The 17,877-nt window shown below is 46.4% G+C and overlaps 1 protein-coding gene across 3 annotated transcripts in view; it reads left to right on the top strand.

Moving 5' to 3' along the window:
* Positions 1–17,639, top strand: part of chd5 (chromodomain helicase DNA binding protein 5) — a 77,044-nt gene extending 59,405 nt beyond the window's left edge. For 2 of the 3 annotated variants that reach the window (XM_052039345.1, XM_052039344.1), the window contains exons 29-38: positions 450–615; positions 2,820–2,881; positions 4,351–4,489; positions 5,153–5,296; positions 6,007–6,115; positions 7,009–7,141; positions 8,876–9,071; positions 13,232–13,392; positions 13,938–14,064; positions 14,874–17,639. In XM_052039345.1, the coding sequence (XP_051895305.1) occupies positions 450–615; positions 2,820–2,881; positions 4,351–4,489; positions 5,153–5,296; positions 6,007–6,115; positions 7,009–7,141; positions 8,876–9,071; positions 13,232–13,392; positions 13,938–14,064; positions 14,874–14,995 (1,359 nt within the window). In that variant the 3' untranslated portion in view covers positions 14,996–17,639. The remainder of the gene's footprint in view (positions 1–449; positions 616–2,819; positions 2,882–4,350; positions 4,490–5,152; positions 5,297–6,006; positions 6,116–7,008; positions 7,142–8,875; positions 9,072–13,231; positions 13,393–13,937; positions 14,065–14,873) is intronic. The other variant, XM_052039346.1, reaches the window with a different exon arrangement.
* The last annotated feature ends 238 nt before the right edge of the window (positions 17,640–17,877 follow it).

Genomic DNA, 17,877 nt, shown 5'->3' with positions numbered 1-17,877 from the left:
AGAGCTCTCTGCACTTTCCCATGAAATACTCCCTGGAAAGATACAACACAATATAGAAACGAAGCTCCCACACACCATTCAATGAAATGTTCCCAGGACAGCTACAGCACTGGTTAGAGATGGAGTAAAGCTGTATTTGTAATGTCCTATCAAACATTCCCAGGGCCTGTGCAACATGGGTTAGATATGGAGTAATGCTCCCTCTACATAGTCCTGCGAGTAGGTTTATGTTCCCAACTTGTTGCATTGTGGCAGTTTCTGAGTGAGATTGACAGTTGAAGTCACAGTGAGTTGGATGGACATTTTCCCAACCTGTTTCGTAACCGCATTTTGTCCCTGCCACCTAGGTCTGATTTGAGTTTCATCTCTTCCCTTGCCCAGTTCTGTTTTGTATCTGTTTTCTGATTTCACTTGTCACTAAAATTAACTTTCTGGAAAATAAATCTAAGGTACAGGAGTTTGAATATATCAATGGGAGGTACAGCACGCCGGAGATGGTGCCTGAGAACGTGGAGAGCAAGAAGCCCATCGACTGCATGTCCTCTGATGCCAGTACACCTGTTGCTACCAGTCCTTCCTGTCCTCTGCCCGGTGTACCAGCTCACAGCTCCACTGGTGGGTTCCGCTTGGTCAGATTCCGAAGGCCAGTGTTTGCCTGTCTAAGGGGATGGCTGGTGGGAGGTGGGCAAGGATAGTGTCTGGTGGGGGGGGGGGCAAGGATAGTGTCTGGTGGGGGGGGGGGGCAAGGATAGTGTCTGGTGGGGGGGGGGCAAGGATAGTGTCTGGTGGGGGGGGCAAGGATAGTGTCTGGTGGGGGGGGGGGGCAAGGATAGTGTCTGGTGGGAGGGGGCAAGGATAGTGTCTGGTGGGGGGGGCAAGGATAGTGTCTGGTGGGGGGGGCAAGGAGTGTCTGGTGGGGGGGGCAAGGATAGTGTCTGGTGGGGGGGGGGGGGCAAGGATAGTGTCTGGTGGGCTAATATGTTTCTGGGTGATTATGACAAAGGTAAGGTATTGCAGCTTGTCCCTCAGACCTGTCTGTTGACCTGAAATCTCCATTCTTTGTCAGCTGCTCAATTCAGATCTCGCCAGCTGTACCCAGAGAATTAGCCGTGGTGGCTTCTCTTCCCACTGTTTCTCTCTGGTCATGCCCTTAGTCCCCATCTATTTTCCCTTTTCATGCAGCAGCATCTGAGAACACCGCATCGGTAGCTGTATACGTGCTGATGGTAAACAGCTTCACCCCTGCACCATTCTGACTGAGCGTCTGCCTGTCCAGCGCACAGTATTGGATGAACAGAAATTTCCTCCCCCAAATAATGGAGAATCTGAGACCATCGTGTTCAGTCCCTGTTACAGAGAATGTTCCAGGTCGTTGATTCTATCCCTCTCCATGAAAGTGATCCACCTTGTTTACAGTCTCGGGTCCTGTATAATCCTGAGGTGAGCTTCAGCCCACATATCTGACAGACTCCAGGATAACTAGTAACCTCTAACTTTTCTAGACTCTGCCTCTGTCTAAGCTTGCGTGCTGCTGAACCTTATCCATGGCTTTAGAACTCACTATTCCAATGTGCTTAAATAAAAGTAAAATGCTGCAGATGCATGAAATGAAATTTGAAAGTGCTGGCAAAGCTTAGCAGGTCAGAGAGTGGAACAGAGTTAATGTTGCAGGTTGGTCATCAGAACTCTGGCCAGTGAATGGTCATCAGCCTGAAACGTTAACTCTATCCCAGTCCATTCCTGGTCATCCTCTCTCATTCTACCTTCTAAACCTGAGATCATCTAAAACTCTGCAGACTGAGTCCTAACAGGCCAAGTACTGTTCACTCATCACCCTTGGACTTGCTGACTTACACTGGACCCAGTCAAGCACTGCCTCAAATTTTAAAATTCTTATTCTTTTATCCAAATTCCTCCAAGATCTCTCACCTCTCAAACTTTCTCCAGCTGCACAATCCTAGGAGATATTTGTGCTCCTCCAGTTTTGACCTCCTGCTAGTCCCCTCTATCCGTTACTGCATTTCTGGCTCCTGGACCTTCTGCTGCCAAGGCCACCAGGTCTGGGACCTCACTCCCAGAACCTGCTGCCTCTCCATCTCTTTCCTCCTATAGGATGTTGCTTACAGCCTCATTGACCAAGATTGTGGGCAGTTGCTGTACTATCTCATTGTGTGACTCAGTGTCAAGTGTTTGTTGTTAACTGCTCACCTTTCACTGAGTTCTTGGAAAGGAAAGGAGGGTTTTTGAAGGGAGGGATAAGATTGTTGTGCGAAGGGTGTGTTGGAGAAAGACGGTGAGTGTGTGCTTGTCTTGCTTTCGCTACAGCAGATTAAGTTGCTGACCGGCTGAGATAAACTCTCCAGATATTCCACAGGTATAGACGTGACTGTGTGCCTGCCCTCTGCTGTCTGTCACTTTGGTCCTTTTGGCAAGCGTGGAGGTCAGTTCTGCATTACAGCCTTAAGTTTGGGGTTTGGTTTGAACCCATAATATTCGGGCAGAGACTCAGTGCTGCCACTGAGCCAGAGTTTAACATCTCTATAATATGTAGCTCCTTGGACCAGTGGCCAAGAAGCTCGATTGGAGGGAGTCTCAGCAGTGGGTGATGGGGGTGCTTCAAGCTCACACTACTATCTAGCTTCAAGGATTGGGTGGTTCTTCTAAATTAAGTCAATCAGTAGTTTAACCCATAGCAATGAGAGCCTTGGCCATCAGCTGTTGCTGGGCCTGTGTCACCTTGTTTCCAGTGTGGGGTGTTGAAGCTTCGTCATGTGGTGTTGCAGCTTTAATCTGACCAAAGGAATTCTTTTCCTCCTTAGAGAAGAATGGCTGCTGTGCAGAAGTGGTGGATGATAACGAGAGGGAGAAGGAAGAGTGTGAGGCAAGTATTGAAGGGGCGTGAGCAAGTCTCTGTGCCTGGAGTTACGGGTAATGACTGAGTTTCAGAGCTGATGAATGAGAGCTGCCCAGTGCTCTGGTTGGAACAGAAGTCAGAGTGGTTCTGTTCACTTGAAGTTATTTTATGGTAATGAGATTCAAAGACATTTATTGGTCTTAAGCAGTGAATTAAGCAGTGATAACTATTGTTATGAACAGTTACACTTATACTAAGATAGTTATTTTCACTCTGGCTACATGAGGCACTGTGTCAGCCAATCGCTGCATTAATGCAAAAGACACAGTCCTGGAAATCTGAAAAACCTGGCAGAGCGGTGAGATCTGTGAAAGAGAAACAGTTCACATTTTGGCTCAATGACCTTTCATCAGAGCTCAACAGAGTTAAAAATACAAACAGGCTTTAGGCATAGTGGGGAGCTTTGGAGAGATGGGCAGGAGTGGGTTAATGACAGAAGGCGTGATGGTGCAAGGCAGGTGGGTAATCATCGCACAAGTGAAGAAGCACCAGGTGGGTCTAGAGGAGGCATAAATGAGAACCCCAGAGTCATTATCCAAGGATGTTGAGTCTGGAGACTGTAATGTGCCTATTTATTGGAAGACTCTAGGGGACTGAGGCCAGGATGAGATGGATTATTAAACTGACAGGTGATTGGAAGTTGGAGTCATGCTTGTGGACTGATGAATGGTCATTAACCTGAAACACTAACTCTGCTTCTCTCTCCACAGCTGCTTCTTGACCCAAGTATCTCTCGCATTTTGTTTTTTATTTCAATGGAAGCATTAACTTTGGTTTGAACTAAAATCATGCCCAGCCATTGAACAAGCTGAGTCTATAAGAAGTTTAGGCTCAAGCTGAAGGTGATGAACACTCCTTCCCTCTAAGATGTGGCCATGGAGTTTGTGACTTTGCACCCTCAGCTGTTGGAGGGAATCCCCTCGTTACTCAAACTGTTCTTTCAATAGTAAAAGCTAAAAGATCACGAACCTATTTCATATTGTATTTCCCTACCACACTGGGGGTCCGTTGAGCCGGCTGTGTTGGCTTGGAGCAATCCCATCGATGCCATTCCCTCACTTATTTCCCTGTAACCTATTCCCTTGCATTTGCCCATTAACGTCCCCCACCCCCAATCCCCAGTCTGCACTGTTGGCTCTAGCTGGTTTGTGTCTGGAAACTCTCCACACCTTAGTGTAGGGAGGAGGAAACCTGTCAGGGTTTCTGTCCCCAGTCACCATCCTTCCACCGAGTTCAGTGTCTGAACACACACTGATTGGCTTCGCTCACAAACAATGGGCTCCGGACCGAGGTCTCGGATCTACAAACACTGACCCAGAGAGGGGCATCCCCTGTGAAACTTCTCCTGCTCCAGAGGAGGAGCCCAGCAGGTCAGCCTGGGCAGTGGAACGTCCGGACCAGCACTGATATGTTTTCCAATGGTTTTATCGTGACAGATTCCCAGCGGGGGGAAAGCTGCTTCCGGCAGTGAGAAGCCTCAGGAACTGGAGTGCAAGAAGCAAGTGAGCGAGTCCGGAGCAGAGGAGAAAGGGGAGCGTGAGCTGCAGGAGCAGGCTGCACCCCCTCATCCCAAAGGTGCTGATTAAATGCAGTGGCGGGGATGGGTCTGAAAGTATGTTGCTTCTGGGCATGAGGCCCTCTGCCCCCCCCATGACCCCACACCTGGACTCAAACACTTGCCTCTTTGGCACATTTACCTCCTCAGGAGGTTCCACAGTTGGTTAAGATCATTTGAAGTGCAGTCACTGCTGCACTGTACAAGTGTCACACAGCAAGATCCCACAAATAGCGATATGATGACTGGTTTTAGGATGAGCAGTTTGGTCAGATGCTCCACAATAATACCCTGTGATCTTCCAACTGATCCACAGGCAGTTGTGAGATTTCACACTTTGAAGGAATATATCTTGACAGCGCGGCAGTCCCTCGGTACGACATCGCAGAGCGTCGCCCTGCATTATGGCCGCGGTTCCTGCAGTGGAGCAAACTGGTGACCTGCCCACTCAGAGGCAAGAGTGCTGCCTGACCTGTGTTTGTGCAGAGTTTGCTGATCCCTGACACAGGCACCAGGCGAAGGGGAAGGGGGTGAGGTGGGCAGTACAGAGTTACTGGCGATAGTGCCCTGGTACTGTCAGTCCGCTGGTGGACGATGACAGGAGGGGCTGAGATGGGCTTGCACTTGTGCTCTGATCATTGAACTTTGCCCAGAATGGTATTTATTTGACTTTTCTTTGAAAGCTGAAGAGACGAGTGAGGACAAAGATGTTGCAGAAAGTCTGCAGAATGGAGAGATAATGAAAGACATGACGGAGGAAGAGAGCAGAAAGGAGCAGGCTGCCAAAGGAAAGTTTATGTTCAACATCGCAGATGGAGGTTTCACAGGTACCGAACCGTGTCTGCCTGGTCTATAAATCCTGCTGCCTCCGCTTCATTGAAGTTGACATTAGAGAGGAACAAGATTAATTCTCTAACCCTCCCCTCCCCCCAACTCACTCCATCTGCCTCCTCTTATCACCCGCCTGCCTCTGCCTCTGCCTCCCACCTCCACCCCTCTCCCTCCCCTACCTGGCTCCATCTGCCTGTCATCCTTCACTCCTCCTTGATCCACCAATCACCTACTGGCCCCTGTCTCACCACTGCCCCTCTCCTCTTTATACCAGCTATCATCCCTCTCCACTCTGTCCTGAGCTGACTTGACCTGAAACGTCGACAATTCCTTTCCCCCCACAGATGCTGCTCAACCTGTTGAGTTCCTCCAGCAGATTGTTTGTTGTCCCAGATTCTGGCTTCTGCAGTCTCTTGTGTCTACAGGATTAATTCTCTTGTTGCCTCTGGTGGGACCCACTCCCTCAGCCTGGGTCCGTGCTGGTGGACCCCTCTCCTCTTCCAATCTATCACTGTGTGTCGGTGCTGGTGAGATTCCTTCCCTCCCCTACCCTGCCTCCCTGAGCACATCAGTTTCCTTGGAGACAAACAGTTTTGTAATATTGGAGACTAACCACAGAACTTTGTTACTTGAACAGTTGGGCTCAATCTTTGAATGGAATGTTTTCACTCTTTACAAGATCACAACTTTGTCTTTGTTTTGTCAGAGTTGCATACGCTTTGGCAGAATGAAGAACGAGCTGCTGTTTCTTCTGGAAAGATCTATGATATCTGGCACAGGAGGCACGACTATTGGCTACTGGCTGGCATTGTTGCGTATCCTATTGCTGAGCCTGGGGCTGGGGAAGTGGAAAGGTGGGGGCAGGACAGCAATAACTCACCCTGGTGGTTGTACACACTTCTGCAGACTGAGGGAAAGTGTTGGGAACTCGCAGAGACGGTGTTTGAATTATAGATCACAGAATCACATTGTACTCACGGTGCAGTGTTCGTCATTGTGAGCTACACCCTGAATTCTTCAAACTCCATCAGATTATCCTCCCCTTCCTTTCTCCTTCTTTTGTTTAACTTTGCTTCCCCTTCGATACTTTTCGGTCCTGTCATGCCTGCAAATGGGACAATCGTCATTCCTACCCTTTGTTTTGAATCCCTTCATGATCTTGAAGATTTCAGTTAATCAGATTTCGATGAAATAGCACCCTTCCTGATCTTTCAGATGTTTATAACCTCCCAGCAAAAGTTTCCCTGCTCCTGGTCTAAGTTCCCCTGTACCTCTCAGTTTCCTGTTTGTGACATGACGACTAGAGCTTTTCAAAGTGTCAAGTTTGGTCTAAGGTTACTGCGACTAGTTTGTTAACCATCTGTGGCATATATTCTCCACCGGATGAATTATTTACTACTTATTTATCAGGAAAATAGCATTAGATTGGAAAACGCACAGGTAGCTCGTGTGAAACACAAAATGTCACATTTCTGCATTAAAGGTAAAGACCAGGACAGTGTCACAAAGGTGTTTGTAGTGTCTACCCTGTGCAGTATTTTCCCTGGGATTTTTTAATGGGAGAATCAGGAGGGAGATTTAGAACAAGGTGCTCTGTTGACACAGCCACAGTCTTTCCATGAACTATCCACCTGCCCTAAATCCCCTGCAGGAACCGTGTTGACATCTTGCCTACGGTTGTTCTGTTCTCCTTAATGTTTCTGTGCAGTCATGGCTATGCTCGATGGCAGGATATACAAAACGATCCCAGATACACTATCATCAATGAACCTTTCAAAGCAGAGATGAACAAGGGGAATTTCCTGGAAATGAAGAACAAGTTCCTAGCCAGGAGGTTCAAGGTAATTTGGCTGCAGGCGCACAAGTATTTACAATTTTTGTTTATTCATTCATTTTTCAGGACCTGGACAGCTTTTATTGCTCATTCCTTGATCTAGGTGGCTTGTTGGGCCATTTCAGGGGGCTTGAAGGAGTCAGCACATTGGTGGGTCTACAGGGCAGACTGCAGATCCTTCCCAATTGTTGAAGGACATTGAACCAGATGCCTTGTTTACAACAGTCTGCTGCTTTTGTGGTTGTCATTACTCATGACCAAGGTTTATTATTGCTGACATTGTACTACAAACATAAGGTTGTGGATGGGCTTCTGCTTTCACACTGGAAAGGAGTCAGTGATTCCTGGAATCCCTGGCTGAGAGGATGACTCCAAGGAGTTTGCCACTGAATGCAAAATCCAGGTTCTTTGTGTCTGTCAGCTGACAGTGTCCTGGAGTCACTCAATCCTTTACAGGTCAGGTAGCTGGGATGAAAAATATATACAGAAAAGCTGGTGCCTTGTGCTGATGTTATCTGGGACAGCCAATTTCACATTTAGGTACTGGGGGTCTCGACCAGAATAAGGCCATTTACAATCCTAGATATCCCTGCTTCTTCACCACTGCTCCCCACTCTCTGCTCCCTCCCCTAACTCAAAATCTTGGCTCTCAGGTCTTTCCCAGCCTGGGTGTTTGGGTGAGGAGTGCTAATAAAAGAAATGTTCTAATATCATAGGAAACTGCCAACATTTTTACTGAACTATGGGAAGTCCCTTGTAATACGGGGCTGTTGGCAACAAGCAGCATGTTTTTGCGTGTGTGTGTGCGCTTACGTGCATGTCTTGGCACTAGGTTCTATGTGCCTGTGATGCTGCTGCAAGTAAGTTTTTCATTGCACCTGTGCACACATGTACTGTATGTGTGGATATGACAACAAACTCAACTTTGACTTTTAAGTGCATGTCTTTGCATGTGCATGAATCCCACGTCCACGTGTCTGTGAACAAATCTTTTTACAATTGCCTTTGAATTGGAAATTTGTTGATTCAAACCAGAAATTTGAGTGGCTGATGTGGAGCTGGTGTCTCAGTGCAGCACTGTGGGAACACTAGCAGAAGCGCCACCCTTCGTTTTCTGAAGGGAATGTGAAAGATCCCATAGCCTACTTTAAAAAGCAGGAAATGTTCCTGGGTGTCCAGGCTGATATCTATCTGGCTGTTCCGGATTGTCTGGCTGTTACAATTTGTGGGAAGTTGCATTGTGTGAGGTAGTGGCCTTGTTTTTACATTCACAAAGTTATCGGTTGAAAAGCAGTTTGGGAGTCTGTGGTGGTGTAGGATGACTTCAGAAATGCATCTTCATTTGTTCTTCCTCCTCACCCTCAGCTCCCTCACTCCCATCCCCACCCTGTCACCCTGCTGCCTTTACCCTGCAGCTCCTCTGTCTCACCTGCCTACTGTACCCTTCTGCTTCCCTCTTGCACAACACTCCCAGTACGTCCCAGTTGGCAAGCCCCTGTACCCTCCTTGGTCCTGTGCCCACTTTCTGCAACTTCCTGCCACCACCACCACCACCCCCACCCCCCCCCACCCCCCAGCTCCTCCTTCCCTTCCCTTCATTTCTCACTGGCTAACCTGGTGTGGGTTTGCAGTGCACCGCCTGTGGGTTATTGGTGGGTGTGGGTGGGGTGTTGTTGAGCTGGTTAACTGCTTTCATCAATTGCATTGATTCCTGTCTCCATCTCACTTTTCCCAACCTCAGCTCTTGGAGCAGGCACTGGTGATTGAAGAGCAACTACGGCGAGCTGCTTACCTCAACATGACCCAGGATCCCAATCATCCCGCCATGGCTCTCAACGCACGCTTTGCTGAGGTTGAATGTTTAGCCGAGAGTCACCAGCATCTCTCCAAGGAGTCTCTGGCCGGCAACAAGCCCGCCAATGCAGTGCTGCACAAAGGTTTGTCGCGTGAGCTCGGCCCCCCCCTCCCGTCTACCTCCCGTCTCCATAGTGACCATTCAGACAGGTCCTGGACATCGTAGAGATTGAAAGATAAGAGAATAGTTTCAGCACCATTGCACTGCCCCGCAATATCTTGTAAAAATTGTTCCTTTTTTTTAGCAAATCTGCTAATAAATTCAGCTTTTTGTAATGAAGTGCCTCTGGTGTAATTGTGATCTTAATTTATTTTTGGATATAAAAAAGATTTGAAACAGTAGGGACAAGAGGTATATTATCACACTGATCTTAAAAATGCTGGGCTGCTCTGCTGACAACCAGGCTGAGCCTGGCTCACCTCAGCCTGAGTTTCAAAAGCTGCCAGGTTGCATGGTACAGACAATAATACATAGTGGAGTGAGGGGGGTGGGTTGAAGTTGGGGAAAATTAATGCATAGTTATAAGACGGTGAAGCGGGGGCTTTGTTGTAGCTGCCTTGGGAGTGATTGGTGGCTCAGTGTGGAGAGACCTGTACTCTATTGTATGATCAATGTTTGTACCTGCTCTGGGAGTGTTAATGGTACAGTGCAGAGGGAGCTTGACTCCTCCGTCTCTGGCTGAATATTTGGGCCTGGGTTCCCTCAATCTGTTTATCTCAGTATCTAAAACTGGGTCTTCATTGACCAGCTGCACCAGCCGAGGGAGCAGCTAATTCATTCCTGTTTGGAATGATTTATGGTGGAAATTTAACAATAACTAAAGAAATGACCTAAAGTGGACTTGTTTTGAGCTTCAAGGCCTGTGGTAAATGAACTAACACCATGCATGGATGAACCACACCGAGCCTCTGGCTGACGTGGAAATGTGAGCGATTAGTGTAAGTCTCACTCCATATCGGCAACCTGCTCCATGTTTCACTGCTCAACTTGTTGAGGTACGGCATGCCAAGCCCACTAGGGGGCAGATGTGGGTTGCGTTAGTTACTCTGCACTTGAAAGAACTGGATTTCAGGCATAATGCCTTACTATACAGTACACAAATTATACTTATTCACTTCAGTGCCTGGGGAATCTACTCCTGTATAACCCTGTACACTACACAGAGAGTGTACCCTTTGTTATGTATTCTCCTGCATGACACCCCTCCTCTTGATGCAGTGTTAGGTACATTTGACTCCAGTCTCTAAAAATACCTTGTCAATTTCAGCTGCTTCTGCTTCTATTGATCCAACTGCAGCCTGAGAATCATCTGCAATAACAGCATCTTTTCCCATTCCAGCACAGTTAACGTTCGAGTTTGACCTCCCTCCACCAACCCCAGATCCTCAGTTCTTCCTTTTACGCAGCAACAACATCCAGAAATAGTCATTATCTTTCCCCGGGATGGATGATCACGTTGGTTCACCTCCCCACCACCCCTCTCAGCCCCACCATTGCCTTTGATTTGTTGGGCCGTTTGCTGATACAGGACACCGTGTCCTCTCCCTTGCTGTTGTCTGGTGCTGCACTGGATGGTTCACAGCCATAGGTCATTTTTGACCCTTTCATCATCCTTGGACTGCATGTCGGGAGATTGCGTTCCACTCTTTTGTAACATCGTCCAGCTCTTCCTCATCTCTGCCGCAGAAACCTTTATCCAAGTCTTTGTCATCTCTAGAATTGGCCATTAAATCCTCTCCTGGCCAGACTCCCATCTTCATAATCTTGTGATTGACTGAATTTCTGCCCACAGCCCGCCTGGTCTGTGCGGTCCCTCAGCTCCATTCCCTTTCAGTCGAGTAAAGCTTCAGTTTTAAAATTTGCATCGTTTCCAAATCATTCCTTGGTCTCACCCGCCTCCTCTCTTTAGCCACCTCCAGCTGTAAGTCAGGCTGAGATCTCTGCCCTCCAGCACTTTAGAGCTCTTGCAATCCATTGGTAATTGTACTTTTGGCTGCTTAGGCTCCAAGCTCTGGAAATCCTTGCCCCAAACTCTCGCTCTCCCACTCTCTCAAAGATGCTCCATAAAACTACCTTTTTCAGCAAGCTTTCAGTTACCTCTCCTTATGTGTACTTAGTGGATTTTGCTTGATAATGTTCCTGTGAGTCACTTGGATATTGTATTAAGTTAAAGGTGTTGCATAATTACAAGCTGTTACTTGGGATTGTATATAGGGATAGTGTTCTCATTCATTACACTATCATTCTCCTTATTCTGTTCAATGCACAGAGGCAACATTCTCCTTGTTCTGTAAAATACAGAGGGATAATATACTTAATGCTGTATATTGTAAAGTGCTGATCTCGAACCCTAGAATTCTACAGCACGGAAGGTGGCTACCTAACCAGGTATACCTGTGCTATTCCCCTATTTGTTTCTGAAATCCTGTAAATTACACCCCTGTGCATATTTGCATGGTTGTACTCTGCAAGTTATTGGATTGATTTCCACCACTCATTCAGGTCAGTATATTCCAGAACTTGCTGCATAAATTAAGTAAAGGCTCACCTTTCTTTTAGGTCTTTTGCCAGTTTGAATTAAATTTGAGTCCTCTGCTTACCGATCTTCCTGCAAGTGGAAATAATTTATTTACTTTTCAAAGCTGTTCATGATTTGAGCATGGGTGTTGTATCTCTCCTTGGAGCAGGGACGGTTAAGGAGAATATTTATTCATAATCCCCAATTTGTATTTTTGTAGTAGAACTTGTTTTGAAGTTACAAATTTTTCCTCTTGCACCGTACTTTCCATTGAAGCTGATGCAGGAAGTGTTTATATTCATGTACTAGTAAACCTGGCTTTTAATTGCTTAGGATCTCATTGACTGCTGATGCTATTCTCTGTCGTATTGTTAATTTGAAGCCCTGATTTCGCTATGAGGCAATTGGAGGTGATTTGTACTTGTTCAGTCTGTAGAGCAATGAATTATCAGCTATTTCCTCCCTCTTGCCACCAACCTCCCCTGCCCAGCATACTTTCCTCTCTCGAGTCTCCTTGTGTCTCTTGTTCCTGAGGTAGAAGGGTAGCAATCTCGGTGGAATCAAACTGCTCAGAAGTAAGAGACTGAGCATGGTGGTGGTGTGGGAGGTGCAGCGGAACTGTAAGCTAGTAAAACAACTGCAGATGCTGGAAATCTGAGATACAAACAGATTTTCCAGTATTTGTATGTTTATCTTAGGAAGGGGTTGGGTTGGGTAGGGAGGAGAGGGGAAGTGCACATCAAGTTTAATTACCACTCCTCCCCCATTGCCCCTAGGACCAAGATTTTACCATTGTAGCTAAGTTTAGCAAACTGAGCCTGACTCTGAACCTGGGATTGTGCTTTGATTGGCTCAGGATCAATCAACTACTCAGAGATTATGTCCCTTTAACTTCCAACAGCAGCCTGCTTCCACCTGCAGTTTAGTAAAGCGAGGTTGAGCAGCGGTGTTCTAGTGCTGTCCTTGGGGTGTGGAAGTCCTCCCCAGGATTGGACTTTATTGCCTAGCAAATGACCCGAAAAGTGGCTGACTTGAACCATTTGCCTACACAGGTTTTAGTACAGCTGAGACGCCACTTCAGAGTTAATTAAAAATCACCAACGTTGACCTGAGACTGGAGTTGCATGGTGGCCCAGACTAGGCAAGGTTTGCAGGGTTCCTTCCATTAGGGAATCAGTTGTGTCTTAACAGCTTCATGGTCGCTTTCACTGATGCCAGATCCTTACAGTTTTGTTTTTAATTTAATGTCTCAATCTTTTGTTTTCTGAACTACTCTAAAAACAAAACCACTACCCCCCCCCGAACCCTGTGACTTGTGTACAGACGCCAGTTCAGGATGTTGTGATTCATTCTGCACAATCTATCATTTCTCCAGTGCACACACAAGGATTGAAGTTCATAACAGGGTAAAGCAGCAAAAATGAGTCCATATAAAGGCAAGTTGCTGAGCATAATATTAGAGCCAAGTTCTACATCTAGAACAAGGGTTTAGATGGCCTCTTGTTGCTAGCTGTTAGTAGCAGCTTCTGTTATTAATGGCTGCTGTTCTTGTCACTGCCCTCCTGAATGTTGCTGTGCCTAGTGTGTGCTGTTACTGTGATAGATGGAGCCACAGTACAGCTCTGAGTGTTGCCAGCTGTTGTTGGGATGTGTTGCTGGTGTGTCCCCTACTGAAACCCTGGCCCTGAGCACCTCGCCCTTTGTTTGCTTTTTGTTTCTTTCAGTCCTGAACCAGCTGGAGGAGCTCCTGAGTGACATGAAGGCAGACGTGACGAGGTTACCCAACATGTTGTCCCGTGTTCCACCCGTTGCAGCACGGCTCCAGATGTCAGAGCGAAGTATCCTGAGTCGACTTGCAAATCGGGGGAATGAGCCCCAACAGCAGGTAAGAAATGGGATCAGGGCTGTGGGCACTGGGGACTGTGAGTGAGGGAGCATTACTGTTTAATCCGCTCTCGTTTCCCTTGGGCTGCACATCCCAAAGAATCCAAAAGGCCGGAGTGACGGAGGGTTTCACTCCTCCAGTCAGCAGTGATGGGTCAGAAAAACTCAGTACACATGTTCTGTGGCATTATTTTGGTGTGAATTTTCTCCTTATTAATAAGAAAGGTATTAGCAGAAGATATTCCCTCATCAGGTGCCACATGAACCATCAGTCTCAGGGCAGATACAATACAAGCTGGATACAGTAAAGCTCCCTGTTTGTGGAGGGTGTGAGTGTGTGAGTGTCTACACCGGGTGAGGGCAGGGTCACTTGTGACCGAGATTCCACCCATAGTCAAAAGTCCAAAGCACAAAATGGTCAGTGCCCTTGGCTGATCACTTAGTCAATGCCTGTAGACAAGGAAAGGGTTAAAGTTGTGAATTCTCTGCTCCACACTTTGTTTGACCACCTGGTTTATTTTTGTTTAAATGAACCATGTTTTGCAGCCGTTCCCACAGGGTCAGTATGGAGCGGCACAGATGTACGGTAACAGCTTTGGGCCCACCTTCCGAGGGCCAGGGACAGGAGCCCTCATCAACTACAACCAGATGCCACTGGGTCCCTATATCAGCGGTAGGTCTGAGAAGTGCAGATCCTTGCATCTAAATTCCTCAACTACAAATCTGGAAAATAAGGGCTGGTATCAGTAAAAGTGACCATGAAGCTACCAGACTTGTAACTCTAATCTCCTACCCCAGTCTAGCACATGTATAATCATTGAGGTGGCATAGCAAGACACTCATTCTATCCAGGGCATCTCGGTCTGGGCAATAAGAAGATGCCCAGTCCTAATAAATGAATGATCATGAAGAACATTGCTCAAGAGGAAGAAATTCTTTCCCTTGCTAGAGTGGATTGAATTTGGCATGGCACACTCCCTGATAACCTTGTGCTGAGAATCAGGATAATCTGGGGCAGGACATCTCACTGGCCTCATGGACACAGTGGTCTAGATTAAATGATTGTCCAGAGGGAATCTTAGGATTAAAGATCATGGCCAATGCAGCTCTAGTGAGCCAAATAATGGATAAAACTAAATACCTCTAGCAAAACTGGTGCAATGCAAACCTTTGGGGTGGGGTTTCTTCCTCACTTGGATCCCCTGTACCTTTGCCCTTGTCCCTTCAGCTGCCAAGGCACTATCTGCAATTTCCTCTGCAAACCTCTCACCTCACCACTTCAAGATGCTCCTTAAAAACTTTTTAACCGAGTATTTGGTCCTAAAGTCTCGTCCTGGATAACTTATCGCCTGTTATGTGGCTGTGAAACTCCACGGGAAGTTTTGCCACATTAAAGGCACTATAGAAATTTAGTTTAGGGAAAAACAATGAATTTTGCCAGCTAGAAGAAAAATATACTAAAGGAATTCTGCTTGTTTGCAGCGACCACAAATATTTCTGCTGTGAATGTCCCAGATAAAAAGCACTTGTCGGAAGGACTGAAGGAAATGGAAGCAGGAGAAAGGAAAGATAAAGTCAGTGATGTAATCTGCATTGAAGATTGACAGCAAGTCACCAGGAGCAGCTCCCAGCTAACAGCCAGTCCAGCCAGCCACTGCACTCCTGACCTTCTTTAAACATTCTTTGGAAACATCATGTGTTTTCATCTGGGGAGAGGGTGGTGGGGTGAGGAGGTGGGGGGAGTGCTGTGCTCACTTGTACATATTTGCACTTTCTTTGCACGCTCGTGGAAGGCTGTTCCTGTTGCATTGAGTGTTGTTTCAGGGAGAATAACGCCAGAGGTTAGGGACATAGGGCCAAGGGACAAGAAAAGCATGATCCTAACCAGAACTTGTAAACTCTGGAACTGATTCTACAGATTCTGCTCAGCATAATATCCCTCATCACCGTCATTAACCCCCGGTACCCTCCATAGTGTACAGTCCGTAAACTACCTCCCTCCCCAGCTACAGTGTACTCTTCCTAACCCCACCCCTCTCTAATGTACTGGCCCACTACAGTGTTCTGCCCCCAACCAAAGTATACCATGCCTAACCCACCCACCCACCCACCCCACCTATGGTGTATTATCAAGTCCAGTACAATCTACCATAAATAACTCCTACCACTATCAATCACCCTCAGTATCATACACCATCCTAGGTCACAAAGTGAACCCAGCCAGGGTTACCCTGCTCCCCTGAGAACTCAGAATTCTTCAGGATTCTTGTGAAAAGGAGTCACATTTCGTATGTTGGTTTGGGGGCACTTGGAGACTCCTGCAGTTTGTCATGTAGACGGAATACTCGATTCTGGTACCCTACATTCCAGGTAGGAAGTCCATAGCTTGCATATTGTACATTGGATTTAATTCAGCTTGGTTTGGAATAAAGAACACATCCTTGTTCTTGGTGAGGGTTCATAGTTCTCAGCTTCTTTCCTGTGTTAGCAGGGCAGAGCCAGGATTTTCCCCTTACATGGCCTCCCATTTACAGTGTTTTAGGTGCTGGAACAACAAATTTGTGCCATTGGACTATCTTCTTGTATTTTGAAGGATGTTTGCTGAGACTGGGCTTTGACCCACTTTCAGAATTACCACATCCCTGGAAAATTCTCCATATCTGAATGCTGTATCCAATAATTCTTGTACGTTACTGGTAATCTGGAGGTACTTATCCAAAATTATGCTACAATAGCAGGTTGTAGCTGTGCACAGTGTAGAATTCTGCCACACAGAATGGAGAAATCCTGGTCGTGCCTCTAGTTGGAAAGTGACTGAGTCAGGACAAGACCAGGGCTGTGCTCAGCAGTAAGGTCTCCCCCCAGTCAATGCTGATGCTCAAGGATAACAAATGGTTTATGGATAAGGTAATGGTGGGCTGCCAGGGACCCTGGCACTCTCCTCCCCTTGCACCTACCATACTGGACCCCACCTACCCTGGCATCACAGAACCGACACAGCCAAATTAGAATTGGTGCCTTCAGGAGAGGGGGAAGCCCCAAATCTCATTGCTATTGGTAATGACTCACTCTTCCTGAAGCTGATGTTTTTATGAACCTTGTGATGCAATTTTTTTTTTTGCTAAATGTCAATTAAACTGGTTTATTACAAGCATCAAAAGGCTTGAATATTGAAATTCCAATTACCTTTTAAAGCCAGAGTATATAAATTGAGGGGAAGTGTTGTAACTCAAAAGGTTTAAGCTTCTGAGGATGCCCATTTAGGAGATTGTATGCGAGGCCCCTCCCCACACTTTCTATCCCTCTCTCATTGCTTTTTATCTTTGCTTTTCATCCTTGGTTCTGTTCAAAGTTCTATATAGATTAAAGTTGTTCCATCATGCTTACTGGCTCCTCATTTTTCCTTATTTTCTTTCTTTCTCCTCTTTCATTCCCATTTCCCTCTCACCCACGCTTCTAATTTCCCTCCTCCCCACCCCTGGCTCTCCTTACTGTTCTCCTCTGTAAAGGTACTGACTGTTCTGCATACTTGTTCCAGGAAGTCTGTGTCCTCCAGTTTCTCAGCCCTGTGCCTACACATCATGGGCAAGGGCTGATGATGTGTTTGGTCCAGGTTCGCGAAGGAGAAGCTGATCCATCCATTAGATATTACCAATCACAGTGATGTTAACTCTTGGAGGAAGTAAAAAAACAAAATATAAGTGGGGTCAATTTCTCTGGCAGATTCATCCTAAATTTCTAAAGCCAATCAACTAAGCTTCAGGGATGATGCATACTAGCAACCAGACACAAGTGTCTGGAGTTGTAAACCCTACAGAGGTTGTACTTTTACATTTAGCCAGGTTCTCACTTGGCACAAGTTCGGTTCTGCTTTCCCTACTATCTCCAATCCAATGCAAGGTTGTTGGTTTGAGGGTGATTTGATAAAGCATCTTTTTGCTTAACAGTGTTACGTTATAAATGGTAGGTATTGTTTTGCTCACTTAATACATGGGAGACCTATTGAGAGAAATACCAGCCATTTGCACATATCCGTTCAAATCCCAGTGTTTTAACTTGTTTATTTTTTTTAAAAACAGTACCTTGTCAGGTGTTATTGTATTTTCCAATTTTGTGTACAGAACATTACTGCTGTCCTACTTGAGATTAATAAGCTATTTGGTAAGAAAGTCTCTCTCAAATTGAAAGGCTTTAAGTTGACTGTATAAATTCAAAGTGCATCTTAATACAGTCCCTAAAAACAATGCAGCTTTGTGCTCCTGTCTCGTTCCTCTAATCCTCCACATCAGTTGAGGCTGAAGCCAGTGTGTTCAATCATTATTTATAAAGTTGTAAACCTTTATGTTGCTTCCCTCTGCTGGTTTTTTGGGGTAACAGGTGTACTCTGCTGGCAAGCCATTTGGGTCACACAAGATCTCATGAGCTATGGAGAGGGAAGCATGTGGAGGGTTGCAGGGGAGGGCTGCAGAGGATTGTAAGGGCATAT

The sequence above is a fragment of the Pristis pectinata genome, chromosome 26, assembly GCF_009764475.1.
Source record: "Pristis pectinata isolate sPriPec2 chromosome 26, sPriPec2.1.pri, whole genome shotgun sequence".
Classification (NCBI taxonomy): domain Eukaryota; kingdom Metazoa; phylum Chordata; class Chondrichthyes; order Rhinopristiformes; family Pristidae; genus Pristis; species Pristis pectinata.
Note: the sequence above shows the minus strand (reverse complement) of the source record. Positions and strands in the feature narration are given on the sequence as shown.